Below are 16,360 nucleotides of genomic sequence, written 5' to 3' on the forward strand. Positions count from 1 at the left end.
AGTAATGCATTAAGGACATAGTACATCAGAATTATATTTAATTATAATAAATAATAATAATAGTAATATCCTTATAATCCTTTGTGTTAACACCATGAAAATTATGTGAATGAACAACAAAAAAACATTTAAAAGAATTTTTTCTTCTTGTTTCTTTAGGCATTTCTACTTTGAATCAGCATACAGAAACATACACACCAAACTGAATAAAAGGGCATAAATTAATATACTGAATGGCCATAGATAATTAAAATCATAATGGATGTGTAGAACATCAATAATAAACTAAGTTAATTTTTTAACATAAAATTTTATTCTGAAATGTCATGTACGAGGAGATAAGAGAAAAATAAAATTTATATTAAATTTGGCAAGTATACCATGTTGCTTAGATATGTATTAATAAATTAAATGTTAATTACCATAACCTCATTGATATGAAAACAAAATTACTAATTACCATGACTGCCACTTTCTCTTACTGCAATGTCCTCACTGTCCTCACTCTAAATTTACAACTAGTCCATTTTTTTAAGTCTAAAGTATTATTTTTTAATATATTTTTATTGATTTCAGAGAGATAAAAACATCAATGATCGGAAAGAATCATTGATGGGCTGCCTCCTGCACACTCCACACCAGAGATCACACCCGCAACCTGGGTATGTGCCCTGACCAGAAATTGTTCCATGACCTCCTGGTTCATTAGGTTGACACTCAACCGCTGACCGGGATAAAGTATTCTTCAAAGCATTGTTCAAAATGCAACTTCTGCTGAAACCAGTTTGGCTCAGTGGGTAGAGTGTCAGCCTGTGGACTGAAGATTCCCGGGTTCTATTCTGGCCAAGGGCACATACGTTGGTTGTTGGCACATCCCCAGTGGGGGGTGTGCAGGAGGCAGCTGACCGATGTTTCTCTCTCATCAATGTTTCTAGCTCTCTAGCTCTCTCCCTTCCTCTCTGTAAAAAAATTAATAATAATAAATATATATATATATATATATATATATATATATATATATATATTTAAATGCAATTTCTCTGAAGTCCTTGGATTTCTCCATCTACATGTAAAACTTCCCTTCTCTTAATTATCTCAGTAGATGAAAAGATTCTACTGCTTACTAACTGATATAAGTAGGTCTCCTCTCCTACAAGGCTGCAAGCACCTCCAGAAGATACAGGCATCTTGTTTATTTATTAATTTACCTTTATTATTGAAAGAATTATAGATATCCGCTTTGATTTTATTTTCCCATTGAACTGTTCCACTCAGCAACTATCCCTTCCACGTCTTCACCACACTGTTACCTGTATCCATGGGCTATGCATATATGCATGTAAGTTCCCTGGTTAATCTCTCTTCACCCACCCACCTTCACCTTCTTTCTGAAATTCTTCAGTGTATTCCATGCTTCTATGTCTATGGGTTCATTTTGTTCATCAGTTCATTTTGTTCATTAGATTCTACATATGAGTGAGGTCATGTGATACCTGTCTTTCTCTGACTGGCTTATTTCACTTAGCATAATACATTCCAGGTCCAGCCATGCTGTTGCCAATGGTAAGAGTTCCTCCTTTTTTATAGCCGTGTAATATTCCATTATGCAAGTGCACCACATATTTCTTATCCACACATCTGCTCATAGGCATTTGCACTGTTTCCAAATATTAGCTATTGTAAATTGTGCTGCTATGAACACAGAGCTGCATATGTGCTTTGTAATTGCAGTTTCAGGTTTCTTATGATATATTTTTATAAGTGGGATCATTCAGTTTAATGGGAGTTCCATTTTTAATTTTTTTTGTGGAAACTCCATACTGTATTTCACAGTGACTGCACCAGCCTGCATTCCTACCAGCAGTGCAAGAGGGTTCCTTTTTCTCCACATCTTTGCCAGCCAGCACTTATCATTTGTTGATTTGTTGGATAGCCATTCTGACAGGTGTGAGGTGATACATCATTGTTCTTTTAATTATTTGCATCTCTATGATGATCAGTGACCTTGATAAATTTTTCATTTGTCTATTGGGTATCTGTATGTCCTCTTTGGAGAGGTGTCTATTCAGGTCCTTTGCTGATTTTTAAATTGGATTGTTTGTCTTCCTGGTATTGAGTTGTGTAACTTCTTTATATATTTTGGAAATTAACCCCTTACCAGATGTATCATTGATGAATATGTTGTCCCATATAGTTCATTCTCTTTTCATTTGTTAATGGTTTCCTTTGCTGGTCAGAAGCTTTTTAGCTTTATGTACTTCCAATTATTTATCTTTTTCTGAGTTTCCCTTGCCCTCTGAGATATTTCAGCAAAAATATTGCTGCCAGAGATGTCTGAGATTTTGCTGTTATATTTTCTTTTAGAATTTTTGTGGCTTCACAACTTACACTTAAATATTTTATCCATTTTCATTTTATTCTTGTGTATGATGTCAGTTTGTGGGGGTTTTTTTTTGTGTGTGTGTGTATCTTTTTGCATATATCTGTCCAATTTTCCCAGCACCATTTATTGAAGAGACTGCCTTTACTCCAATGTATGCTATTTCCTCCTTTGTCAGAATTTATTGACTGTAAAGATATGGGTTGATTTCTGGGCTCTCTCTTGTGTTTCACTGTTTATATGCTTGTTCTTATGTAAGAACGAGGCTATTTTCATTACAATGGCCTTGTAGAGTTTGATATTTGGCATTGTAATACCTCTAACTTTGTTCTTCTCTCTCAAGAATGCACAGACTATTTGGGTCTATTTTGGTTCCATATAAATTTTTGGAATATTTTTCTTTATCTGTGAAATATGTCCTTGGTATTTTAATAGGAATTGCTTCGAATCTATGGATTGCTTTGGGTAGTATGGACATTTTAATGAGGTTAATCCATTTTTTTCCTTTTTTAAAATATTTATTGTTGAAAATATTACATGGGTCTTCCTTTTCCTTCCATTAACCTCTTCCAGCCCGCTTCCATCTTGTGCCTCCTCAACCCAGGCCCTTACCACCCTATTGTCTGTCGGATTATGCATATATACATACAGGTTAAGTGGTTGATCTCTTCCCATCCACTCTCCCCTGACTTCCCTCTGAGGTTCAACAGTCTGTTCATGCTTTTATGACTCTGGGAATGATGTTATTTCTTCCACTCCATGAACTTGGATATCCTTCCACTTATTTGTATATTTCTTAATTTTTTTCATTGTGAATAATGCATGTCTATATATTTTATTATTATTATTGATTGATGTTGACAGTATTATAGATATTCCCCAATTTCCTTGCCCACTTTAATCCCCCCTCCCAGCCCCCATCCTACTCCAGGCCTTTAAGACACTATTGTCTATGTCCATTGGTTATTCATATCTGTATATAAGTTCTTTGGTTAAGCACTTCCCATCCGCCTCCCTCCCCTCTGAGATATGTCAATCTGTTCCAAACTTCCATGCCTCTGGACCTATTTTGTTTCTTAGTTTATTATGTTTATTGGATTCCAATTTAATTGAGATCATGTGATATTCGTCTTTCTCTGACTGGCTTACTTCACTCAGCATAATATTCCTAAATGTATTTCTTCAATGTCATATAATTTTCACAGTATAGGTCTTTTACTTCCTTGGATAAATTTATTTCTAGGTACCCTATTTTTTATTGCAATAGTAAATTGGGTTGATTTTTTAGTTTATCTTTCTGATAATCCATTATCAGTATATAAAAATGCCATCAATATTTGAATGTTGATTTTGTATCCTGCATCTTTGTGGAATTCATTTATTAGATCTAGTAGTTTTCTATATACAATATCATGTCAAGTGCAAATAATACCAGTTTTACTTCCTCCTTTCTGATTTGGATGACTTTTACTTCTTCTTCTTGCCTGATCACTAAGACTAGAACTTCCAGTACTATGTTGAATGAATAAGAGTTGTGAAAGCAGACACCCTTTCCTGATCTTAAGGCAACATTTTAGTTTTTGCCCACTGAGTATAATATTGGCTGTTTTTCACATATGGCCTTTATTATGTTGAGGTATGATCCTTTTATTCCCACTTTGTTGAGATTTTTATCATAAATTGGTGCTGCATTTTATTGAATGATTTTTCTGCATTTATTGATATGGTCATGTGATTTTTATCTTTCATTTCATTTATGTAATATATCACATCTATTGATTTGCAAATACTGTGCCAAACTTGATCCTCAGAATAAATTCTACTTGATCATGGTATTTGATTTTTTAAAATGTATTGCTGGATTTGATTTGCTAATATTTTGTTGAGAGTTTTAGCATCTATGTCCATCAGGAATACTGGTGTATAGCTCTTTCTTTATCTTGTTTTGGTATTAGGATAAATACCAAAAGAGCTTCTTCCCTCTTCTTGAATTTTTTGGAGTAATTTGAAGAGGATACGTGTCTATATAATTGGTTTTAACCATTGTTCAATATCCCTCTAACAGGTACCACTACAATAGAAAGATATGACCTCAGGACCAATACCTGGTTACATATTGGCACCATGAATGGCCGTAGGCTTCAGTTTGGAGTTTCGGTTATTGATAATAAGCTCTATATTGTGGGAGGAAGAGATGGTTTAAAGACTTTGAATACTGTGGAATGTTTTAATCCAGTTGGCAAAGTCTGGAGTGTGATGCCTCCCATGTCAACACATAGGCATGGCTTAGGTAAGAATTTAATGTTATATGATTTATAAAAAATGTATAGTTCACAGAACTATTTAAAAATTAAATTCAGCTGCATATTATTGGATAACAAATCCCTTTGTCAAAATGTCTAAAAATGCTGAAAAGCTTAAGCAAATAGTCAAAACCTTTAAAATTTTTTTCTTATTTCAGGTGTCATACTTATTACAATGGATAAAAATTTTGAGAAGGATTACATTATTGAGGAAAACAAACCTACAATAGAGTTTTATTCCAGACTCAATTTAGAGGAAAGAGCACTTAATAATGGAGAGATGTGTTTCTAGTTAGATGAATCGTGATCCTTTCTATAATCGACAAATCTACATTTCAGCAAAAAGCCAATGATGCAGATCCAAGGCAGAAAGAATCCACTTCAGTTAAGAGCAGCTCTAATTTACATGTAATTCAGAGTTTATAAAAAAGTTTAGGAAAGATGCAGTGGGGACATCTAGAACAGTGGAGAACTTTGATTCTCCTAAATATCTGTTAGGATGCATCTTTGTTCATACTAGTTTTCATACATTTTCAATATCATAAAGTCTTTTGAAAAAAAATAGACATAATAATTTCCTTGTTACTTTTTTATTGATTAAGATATTACATATGTGTCCTTCCCCCCCCTTCCTCCCAGCTCATGCCATATCCCCCTGGTGTCCATGTCCATTAGTTATGCTTATATGCATGCATACAAGTCCTTTGGTTGATCTCTCCCTCTTACCCCCATCCTCCCCTACCTTCCAGATCTAGTTTTACACAGCTAAAAAGTGGCAGGTCCAGGTCTGGTATCATATGCCCCAAAATTATCTGATAGTCTATTTCAAATGTTCGATTATATTAATTATATTCAGCTCAGTTGTGTTAGTGATTCAAAAACATAGCTTAGAAAATATATGTTATAGAGAAATCAGAGCAAGTTTTAAAATACATGGATGTTACTAAAGAGATAGGATAGGTGATGCGGATATACCTGAGAGTTCATTGAGATGGTAAAGAAGGTGGGGGTGGAGGAACTCGTGTATTCCCAGAGCAGTTGAGGAGCAGTTAGAAAGGGGGTATTTATAGTATCTAATATAACACATAAAAAAACCCTGTCTATGTAGTTATCTGATGAGAACCTTTTTTTATCCCTATACAAGAACAGGCATTAAAAAGACATCAGTTGGCCTACATTTCTAAGATTTATCTAAGATTCAGTCATATCTCATCTATTTCTTACTCTAAAAGTGGCATTGAAGTTATGCCAGGAAAATCGATTTCCCTTATCTGTCACATCCTCAGAAAGGATGTGTTCCCACTACCTCCTTTGGCATCAGTATGACAACAACAATACGTTTCCATGATAATGGTAACTATGCCTGAAAATTTTCTTGGGTTAAAATACCATGTTTAGTTTCATATCAAGATCAGTAAATTATTCATGTGTGCACAAAAACATTTAAGAAACAAAAACAAAATTTTAAGCAGTTTGTTGCTTGTATATAATAGCCATTATAGGTGAGCCCTCATGCTGTTTTTATTACTTAGGTGTAGCCACACTTGAAGGACCAATGTATGCTGTTGGTGGTCATGATGGATGGAGTTATCTAAACACTGTAGAAAGATGGGATCCTGAGGGACGTCAGTGGAATTACGTGGCTAGTATGTCGATTCCTAGAAGCACAGTTGCTGTCGCTGCATTAAACAACAAGTGAGTAACCCAAAAAGTGCATGGTCTTTGCTCCTAGGTCATGTGCTACAACACTTCATAGATGTGATACACCAATCAAAAACATTCCCAGGCCCTAGATGGTTTGGCTCAGTGGATAGAGCATCAGCCTGTAGACTGAAGGGTACTAGGTTCGATTCTGGTTGAGGGCACGTATCTCGGTTGTAGGCTCCTGGCCTTGGTTGGGGCATACAGAAGGCAACCAGTTGAGGTGTCTCTCTTATATCAGTGTTTCTCTCTGTCTTTCCCTCTCCCTTCCACTCTCTAAAAATCAATGGAAAAAATATCTTCAGGTGAGGTGGCAATGAGGTATCACTTCACACCTGTCAGAATGGCTACAATCAATAAACAACAAATGACAAGTACTGGCAAAGATATGGAGAAAAGAGAACTCTGGTACACTGCTGGTGTGAAGGCAGGGCAGACTGGTGCAGCCACTGTGGAAAACTGTATGGAGTTTCCTCAAAAAAAAATAAAAAGTGGAACTCCCATTTGACCCAGTAATCCTACTTCTAGGAATATATCCTAAGAAACTAGAAACTCCAATCAGAAAGGATAAATGCACCCCTGTGTCCATAGCAGCACAATTTACAATAGCTAATATTTTGAAATAGCCCAAGTGCCCATCAGCAGATAAGTGGATAAAAATCTATGGTATATTTACACAATAGAATACTCTGAAACTATAAAAAATATAATTTTTACCATTGGCAACAGCTTGGATAGACCAGAAGAGTATTATGCTAAGTGAAATAAGCCCATCAGAGAAAGACAAGTATCACATGATCTCTCTCTTTTGTGGAATCTAATGAGCTGATTAACAAAATAGATCCACAGGCATAGAAGAATTGAACAGACTGATGGATTTCACATGGAAAGTGAGGGTAGGATATGGGTCAGGAGTGATTAATCAGGGAACTTATATGCATATATGGACACAGACAATAGAGTAGTGAAGGCCTGGGAGGGGCAGGTGTGGGATGGATCAATGGGAAAAACAAACAAATAAACTAAAGGGACATCTGTAATACTTTCAACAACAAAGAGAAAAAGAATAATAACAGGCCTTTGTTGGAATTCTGCCTTCATTATGATGGAAATACTTGTCAAAAACAAAAATTTAATTAAATATTCTGTAATCCCTTGCTACTCAAATGTGGTCCTGGAACTAGGCATGTCAGCATCACCTAAGATCTATTTAGAAATGCTGAATCCTAATCCCACTCTGGACCTTTCAAATCATAATAGGCATTTTAACAAGATCATCAAGTGACTCTGTGTGGTCATTAAATTTGAGAAGCACTTCCAAATTCAAACAAATCCCAGCTTTACATTCAAGAGGCCTCCATTTATTACATAATAACTTACTCTTGACTTATCAAGACTTTGGCTGTCTTTGGAATAGGGCAAGTTTTATATTTTGTTCTTTACCATATACTGTCTTGAGTATTTAGAGTTCCCAACTCTAGAATTACATCTGGTTCCATCTTTCTAAATATTTCCTACTTCCTGATTACTTGCCTATAAGAACAAGCTAATATATTAAAACCCAATGATGCTACAGGTTGCTAAGAGCTTGAGTTTATTATTTATTTCAATTAACCGTGTGTGCTTTCTGATAAGGGACCTTTGGAGAGAATGACCAGCATATATGAGGGATGTGACTGAAGAGAAATTTAGACATCAGGATGGAGCAAGTGGCAGGAGACAACTTGTGTGTTTGTACTGACTTTGCATCAAGCCAGTACCTCCCATAAATGGGCTCAGTAGATGGATTTTAGCACCTTATGCAAGAAAATGTGGGGAATGTCTTTAGTTAAGGAGAGACCTAGCCATAGAGTGTCTTAGAGCTTAAAATACTCTGAAATCTGTTTATCCTGGCTGGCCTGACCTGAATGATTATCAGGTGACTCAGTAACAATCTCCTACCTATTACCACACATCATAATGGCAGTTATAGACTTACTGCTTAGTAAAGTTTATGGCAGAAATGTTATAGCCACTATATCTTTATGGGGATAAAAAGTTTTTTTTTCTTGGTTCTATTCTATTCACTTAGTCATTTATCAAGCTAACATATTCCTAGTGACAATTATATTTATTTTACTATATAAAGCAGTTAATAAAAACAATAGGGATTCTAATGGTACGCAATTGAACCTAGGTAAAATTGTAAGGTTGTTTTTAATGAGGTATAATTGACAAATATTAAGAATGTTTTCACTATCTCCCAACTTTCTCTGTACGTAATTATCCCATGGGATCTTTTAATATATCTAAGTAATTTTCACAAGTTTGGAGTAGGGTAGATCTATTATTTCAAAGTAACTTCCACAAAGTTTAGAGTGGTAGACTTCCATTCAAAAACTCAGACTGTCTGCTAGAAAATCTTGGGATAGCAGAATACACAGAATGAGGAAAAAGTAGGTTTACAGTTGTGAGTATGCAAAACAGAGTTTGTACTTGTATTGTTATTTATTATTGTAATTTTCCATATGAACAACTGTACACCTACTTTTACCTACCCTGTATAGGCAGAAACTTAATATGTTTTGTGCAAGGTTCTTTCACTTTCATTCTATGCATAAATTGGAAAAACACAAATTTCTGTGTGTTTTTTTTTCTTTCTAGGCTGTATGCTATTGGTGGACGTGATGGAAGTTCCTGCCTGAGATCAGTGGAATACTTTGACCCACACACTAACAAGTGGAGTCCGTGTGCTCCAATGTCCAAAAGACGTGGAGGTGTGGGAGTTACAACATACAATGGATTCTTATATGCTGTTGGGGGTCATGATGCTCCTGCTTCTAACCATTGCTCTAGGCTTTCTGACTGTGTGGAACGGTAAAATATTTATATTTATTTATATATGTATTTATTTGAGAATATAGTTTTCCAAATAAGTGTTAATCATTTCAGAGGATCAGTCCATTTTAAAATTGCATACTTGATTTTAGGCTTAAAATATTTTGAAGAAATCCTCCTTATTATGTGTTTTAGACCCATCAACAAACATATAAAGATAATATGCTGCTTTATTGTTTGATAGTCACCCTATAAAATAGTGAGACAAAGGGGATGTAATAATAAATTAATTTTACACCAAGCTATATCACTCAAACTATTCACCAGCTCAAATCAAAATAACTTTACTGTTTAAAAAATCAATCATCAAAAGAGAAAGACTTACCACCATATAACATACAGAATTTCTTAATGGAGTTGTTAATAATGTTCTGAACAATGAGTATTTAAGTATTTAGCTTCCCAAAGGTAACTTCTTTGAATGGGAGACATTTATTTAAATGAATAAAATATATGTTAAAATCAGTCACATAACTATAGTTATATCACTTAAAGACAGAATATGTATATGCAAACATAATAGTAAATTAATGTATAATAATAAGAGCTTAATATGCTAATTAGATAGGATGTCCTTCCCGACGACCTTCCAGAGGAAGCCAGGACTGTGAGAGAAGCCCATGTCCCAGGTGCCAGAGGGAAGCCAGTGCCGGCAGCCGAGGGATGGAAGGCCTACCCTTGCACAAATTTCATGCATTGGGCCTCTAGTATTAACATAAGACCAAATGAAAAATTTACAGTCACTAAAATTATCATAATTCACAAGAGAGAGATCAGTATGGGATGGTATCCTCAAAAGCAATTCACGAAGTAATTAGAATTTATAGTTTGTAAGCATACAAAAGAATGGATGAGATTGCAAGTATATTGGCTGTTTAAATATGTGTTATATCCTTTACATATATTTGTAGATATTCTCTCTTCCTCTGCTGTTGATTTATAGTTTAAATTCACGTTGCATGTTTTCAAACTCTTTTAAATTTATTAATACTTGTTTTGTGGCCCAGCGTGTAATCTCTCCTGGATAATTTTCCTTGTTCACTTGAGAAAAATGTGTATTATGTTTTTTGGGAGTAGAATATTTAATATCTATATTTTAGGTTCAATTGGTCTATAATGTTATTATAAGTCTCCCATGTACTTATTGATATGTCTGCTTATTCTATCCATTATTAAAGGTGGAGAATCAAGCACTTTCGTTGTTACTATAGCACATTCTCCCTCCAATTCTGTCAGTGTTTGCTTCATATATTTAGGAGATGTGCTGCTTTATGTTCTTATGTCTATAATTGTTATAATTCTTTATCAATTGGCCTTTTTATCATTATATGTGTTTTTTTTCTCTTGTAACAGTTTTCATTTTAAAGCCTATCTATATATACAAAAGCCTAAATGACCAAACAACCGGAGTGACCCGTCTACCAGTCACTATGATGCGCACTGGCCACCAGGGAGCAGATGCTCAACACAGGAGCTGCCCCCTGGTGGTCAGTGCACTCGCACAGCCAACCTCCTGCAGTTTCTCCCGATGACCAGCTAACCTCCTCTGGTCTCTCCCACTGGCATCCAGCCAACCTCCCACAATCCCTCCCCACTGGAAAGCACAGATATTTACATTATGATTCATAACAGTAGCAAAATTACAGTTATGAAGTAGCAACAAAAATAATTTTATGGTTGGGGGTAACCACAACATGAGGAACTGTATTAAAGGGTTGCAGCATTAGAAAGGTTGAGAACCACTGCTCTACATACTCACCAACACATGTCATTTGTTGATGTATTGATACAGCCATTGTGACAGGTGTGAGGTGTTGTTTTAATTTGCATCTCTCTGATAATTAGTGACTTTGAACAATTTTTTCATATTCCTCTTGGCCATCTGTATGTCCACTTTGGAGAAGTGTCTTTTTAGGTTCTTAGCCCATTTTTAAATTGGATTATTTGTCTTCCTTTTGTTAAGTTGTATGGGTTTCTTATGTATTTTGGAAATTAACCCCTTATCAGATATTTCATTGGAAAATATGTTCTCCCATGCAATGTGCTTTCTTGTTGTTTTGTCGAAGTTTTATTTTGCTGTGAAAAAGCTTTTTTACTTTGACATAGTCCCATTTGTTTATTTTCTCCTTCATTTTCTTTGCCCTAGATGTACTCCCAAATATATTGCTATGAGAGATGTCTGAGATTTTGCTGCCTATAGTTTCTTCTAAAACTTTTATGGTTTCACATCTTACATTTAACTCTTTTATAAAATTTGGGCTTATTCTTGTATATGGTATAAGTTCATGGTCTAGTTTCATTTTTTGCATGTATTTGTCCAACTTCCCAACATCCTTTCTCTTAGTGCAGGAATAAGTTTACAACTATTTCTCTTTACTTCAGGATCCATTTTAGTTCCACTATAAGGAGAGATGGAAAAGCAAAGGGAAAGACATTATGCTATTTTAATTTGAAAGAAATGTAGTGACTAACTTTATCCTATATAATAAAAGGCTAATATAAAAATCTACCAAATGGCAGAACGACCGGTTTCTATGATACACACTGACCACCAGGGGGCAGACACTCAATGCAGGTACTGCCTCCTGGTGGTCAGTACACTCCTATAGGGGGAGCACCACTCAAACAGAATCCTGGCTCATGACTGATGAATGCAGCAGTGGTGGCAGGAGCTTCTCCTGCTTCCTTGGCAGCACTAAGGATGTGGGGAGCAGGCCTAAGTCGTCAGTCAGATATCCCCCGAGGGCTCCTAGACTGCAAGAGGGTGAAGGCTGGGCAAAGAGACACCTCCCCCCCAAGTACATGAATTTCATGCACCCGGCCTCTAGTGTTTAATAACATCTCCTGTGTGTCTTTACAGATAGTAACCATATTACAATTTTTTTCTTCAAAAGGTTCAACATTCCCAAATTACTCTATTTAATCAAGAAGTATCCAGATAATATTAACATTAGCCATAATTTTAGTATTAATTATCATTCATATGCATGACACTCTTGGGTTTTGGTTACAAATCTCTAAGGAAATCTTTTTATGACCCTGGTTCACCATTCATAGATATGTGTACTCTTATGCTGACTGCAGCTTCAGAGTATAACAACAGCAATTGTGTAGAAGATGCAGCTTAGCTGAAGTGCAGAGCTATGGATTATTTGGTTCTGGGTTTATAACATCAGAATTTAAGGTGATATGCTACATGATACCAAAAAAAATTATGCTCTGGACATTGAGGTGATCTTAATTATTAAAAATATTATTGGGCATAAGGTCAGATCAAATAAAAGATGGAATAAGATGATTTAGAATATGATTAAATAGATTAAAAATATAAATAAGAGGGGTAGTAGAAATATAAGGAAATTATTAGAGACTAATTAAGTAATGTCTCTTTGTAAAAGACATCTTTATCATTAAATTTTATGAATAAGCCAATATAAAATCAAAAGATATTTTTATGTACAATTATAGAAGTTTTCTTTCACTATTCACTTCTTTTACATTTTTGCATTATGTATTTTTTAAATAAAGACTTCAAATTTTAGAAGGAAATTCCTGGTGAAGATTTTAATTGATATTACTTACTAAATTATCTTTTATTTTGCTTAGAGGAAGGTTTGGGATAAAAAGTGAACTTTAAATTAAAATGGAAATAATTCTAGGCTCCTAAAAAGATAAACAGGAACTCTCAAAGAGGAAAAATATAGAATAAAGCTATGACAACTCTAGCCAAAAATAGAATGAAAATCACGGTACAGCATTCTATGAAACTAAAAAACAATTATCTTCAGTCCTTCCAGTGTGACGCAGTGGTTGAGCATCAACCTATGAACCAGTAGGTCATGAGTTTGATTCCAGGTCAGGGCACATGCCCGGGGATGCTGGTTTGATCCCCAGTAGGGGGCATTTAGGAGGCTGCCAACCAATGATTATCATCATTGATGTTTTTATCTCTCCCTCTCCTTTATAAAATCAATGAAATATATTTAAATTAAATAAACAATTATATTCAGATTTACTTAAAATGTGAACTCCCATATAAGCAGGATCAGGCATTTCATTTATAACTTTGATATACAAAGAATAAGAAGAAAAAATGAGACCAGCATAATAAATGAGAGAGGGAACATTTTTCACATGTTAAGACACGAATAAGTGAAATTTCCTCATAGAAAACCTAAGTACCAAACCAAAGAAATGCATGATCTTTTTGGAAAGAAAATACATTTTTATATGCTTTGAGTGTCCTCTGGTGGCTGAAGCGAGTTTTGTCATGTACTTATCTTTCACATTTACTAGTTAGACCACACTTGATATTTATAAGGTATGTTAATTTCTTATATTAGATAAGTATACGTTTTATTAAAGCCTATTATTTTTTATTTTAATACTATATTGGATTTTCCTTCTCTAATGTATTCCTAAACCTCTTAAGGTATGATCCAAAACATGATTCATGGTCAACTGTGGCGCCTCTGAGTGTTCCTCGAGATGCTGTCGCTGTGTGTACTCTCGGAGACAGAGTCTTTGTGGTTGGAGGATATGATGGACATTCTTATTTGAATACCGTTGAGTCATATGATACACAGAAAGATGAATGGAAACAGGTACTCTTATTAAAAGTATTCAAATTGGTATATTTCAGCTTTTAATAAAATCTATTTTTAAATATGTTAAAATTAGTTTCATTCTCTTCATCTTTAGGGTTTAACCAGATTCATTTCACAAAATTTGTAAAACATGCTTTATCTAAGCTATAGGAAACTACTAGATGATCTAATTGATCATTAGCAGGATCCATCAGTATTTATATGGAAGTCAGTCACTTGATATTATGTAATCATTTATTTCACATTATAGTGAAACAGACTGGATTGTTACCTAGGCTACATTTTCCTTTGTCTTTATGCAAGGTGAAGGTTAGACCAGAATAGCTAAGGATTTTATCAACTCTAATATGCTATATTATGCTAAATACAGAATTCAAAAGTTTTACTCTTTGGCCAATTTCCTATGTATATATTATGACTTGAGAACCAAAGAGCAGCATCCTCATCCATAAATATCTTCCCCTTCTTATCACTGGTGCCCAAGAAGGAAAATATTTAAATCCCCTTTTTATAGAAATTTATAAACTGTAATAGTCGTAACTTTTAATCAGTCATTCAAGAAATTTAGTGCATAGTAAAAGACTGGAATTAAATCCTCTCAAAAATTCTGTTCATCTAACAAAAGAAATTATGAGGATAGTATATAAGCTGGGGCACTGAAATTGAGCATCTCGAGGATGCTCAAGGAAAACGTGATGCTTGTGACAGTTTTTCTAGGGATGGTTCTAGATTTATTCCAAAATATGTAATGGTTTGTTAATTAAATAACTGGTTAATAAAAATGAAATATGATTAACTCTTCACTATTGCCACAAACATACAAACCTTGTATTTGGTATCTAACTTCACCTTTCTTTATACTGATTTCCTACTGCTCTGTACTCTATATAGTGTGTTGGTTACTGTTCTAAATATATGTTAATGTAATGATATGTGATAATGGGTTTCTATCTCGCTCCTTCAACAATTTGATTCATTAAGACCCTTGAAAATATTCAAATCATTCCATGTTGGTTGTATCAATGCTTAAGACCAACTAGAAATGGAAAAAAAAAATTTTAGCAAACAAGTTAGGTCAAATACAATAATCAAAATTATTATCTAAGGCAGTGGTCGGCAAACTCATTAGTCAACAGAGCCAAATAACAATACAATGATTGAAATTTCTTTTGAGAGACAAATTTTTTAAACTTAAACTTATTCTAGCGCCACTTCCTCAAAATAGACTCGCCCAGGCCATGGTATTTTGTGGAAGAGCCACACTCAAGGGGCCAAAGAGCCCTATTTGGCTTGCGCGGCACAGTTTGCTGACCATGGGTCTAAACGTGATGGATTTACTTTTCTGAAAATTGTATGTCAGAACCTAAGATGCCTAGATTCTGTTCCTGGATTTTCACTCTTTCATTGTGTGATGTCAGAAAGAATGAAAGAGAACAAATAATGGAGTTATAACTTCTATATGACAAATTATTTTCATTCATTATCTCACTTAACTCTAACAAAAACCTTGAAGGATAAGCATTATTTGCTGTAATTTTTCAAGTGAGAAAATTACCAGAGAGGTGAAATTTACTCAATATCTCCTGCTCCTCAATCTCATATGTACATCTTTTTAAACACTATTTTTTTTTCTCCCACACTGAATTGTTATCTGGGCTACATTTTCCTTTGCCTTTATGCAAGGTGAAGGTGAGACCAGAATAGCTAAGGACTTTATCAACTCTAATATGCTATACTATGCTAAATACAGAATTCACTTAAACATCAGTTCTTTTCCTGCTTTTGTTTCCTGTGTTAGGAAGTTCCTGTTAACATTGGAAGAGCTGGTGCATGCGTTGTGGTGGTGAAGCTACCATAAAGCTATCTCATCAAATGGATAAAAACTGGATAATTTTAAGAAATGAAGTAGAAATAAGACAGGAGGAAGAAACATATTCTTTCCTTCAATTAGTAATCAAACATAAAAATTTTTGCATCATTTTAATATGTAGTTATGATTGCTCTCATTTGCGAAACCAAATCAACTTTTAAACATGAATTACAAGTAGGTGTTAAGATTGTGTGGTGTTACAGCTGGTAATATACTTGGAAATCTGCTCATCTAGATTTAGCCTCATTACTTTAAGATGTTTAAAGGAAATAGGCAAAATGTGAAAGGCTTTAAAAGCATTGTTAATTTTTAAGTTAAGAGGCTGAGAAATTAAAAAATGTTTTCTATTTCAAATAAAGGCACCCTATTATCTGGACCACAACTAATATAAAGAGAACTTCTAAAGCTTAAAATATAGTCTGATTTTCAGTAAAACATCATTCTCTTATTCAAACAATACCCCCAAATAAATAAATAATACTTTACATATATTAATGGGAAGCTTTTATTGTGTTGACAAGGTAAAAAAAAAAAAAAACATGAAAAACTCATTGGCATAATTTGTTATGGTGATCACAATATATTAAAAATTTCACAAACTTACTCTTTTACAGTACCATCT

At 34.4% G+C, this 16,360-nt stretch overlaps 1 protein-coding gene across 2 annotated transcripts in view; it reads left to right on the forward strand.

Annotated features, from left to right (window-relative positions):
- Positions 1-16,114, forward strand: part of KLHL4 (kelch like family member 4) — a 77,425-nt gene extending 61,311 nt beyond the window's left edge. For both annotated transcript variants that reach the window (XM_084870669.1, XM_084870668.1), the window contains 5 exons: positions 4,446-4,670; positions 6,216-6,378; positions 9,028-9,240; positions 13,694-13,865; positions 15,667-16,114. In XM_084870669.1, the coding sequence (XP_084726795.1) occupies positions 4,446-4,670; positions 6,216-6,378; positions 9,028-9,240; positions 13,694-13,865; positions 15,667-15,726 (833 nt within the window). In that variant the 3' untranslated portion in view covers positions 15,727-16,114. The remainder of the gene's footprint in view (positions 1-4,445; positions 4,671-6,215; positions 6,379-9,027; positions 9,241-13,693; positions 13,866-15,666) is intronic.
- The last annotated feature ends 246 nt before the right edge of the window (positions 16,115-16,360 follow it).

This window comes from Pipistrellus hanaki (assembly GCF_964339955.1).
Source record: "Pipistrellus hanaki genome assembly, chromosome: X".
NCBI classification, from domain to species: Eukaryota; Metazoa; Chordata; class Mammalia; order Chiroptera; family Vespertilionidae; genus Pipistrellus; species Pipistrellus hanaki.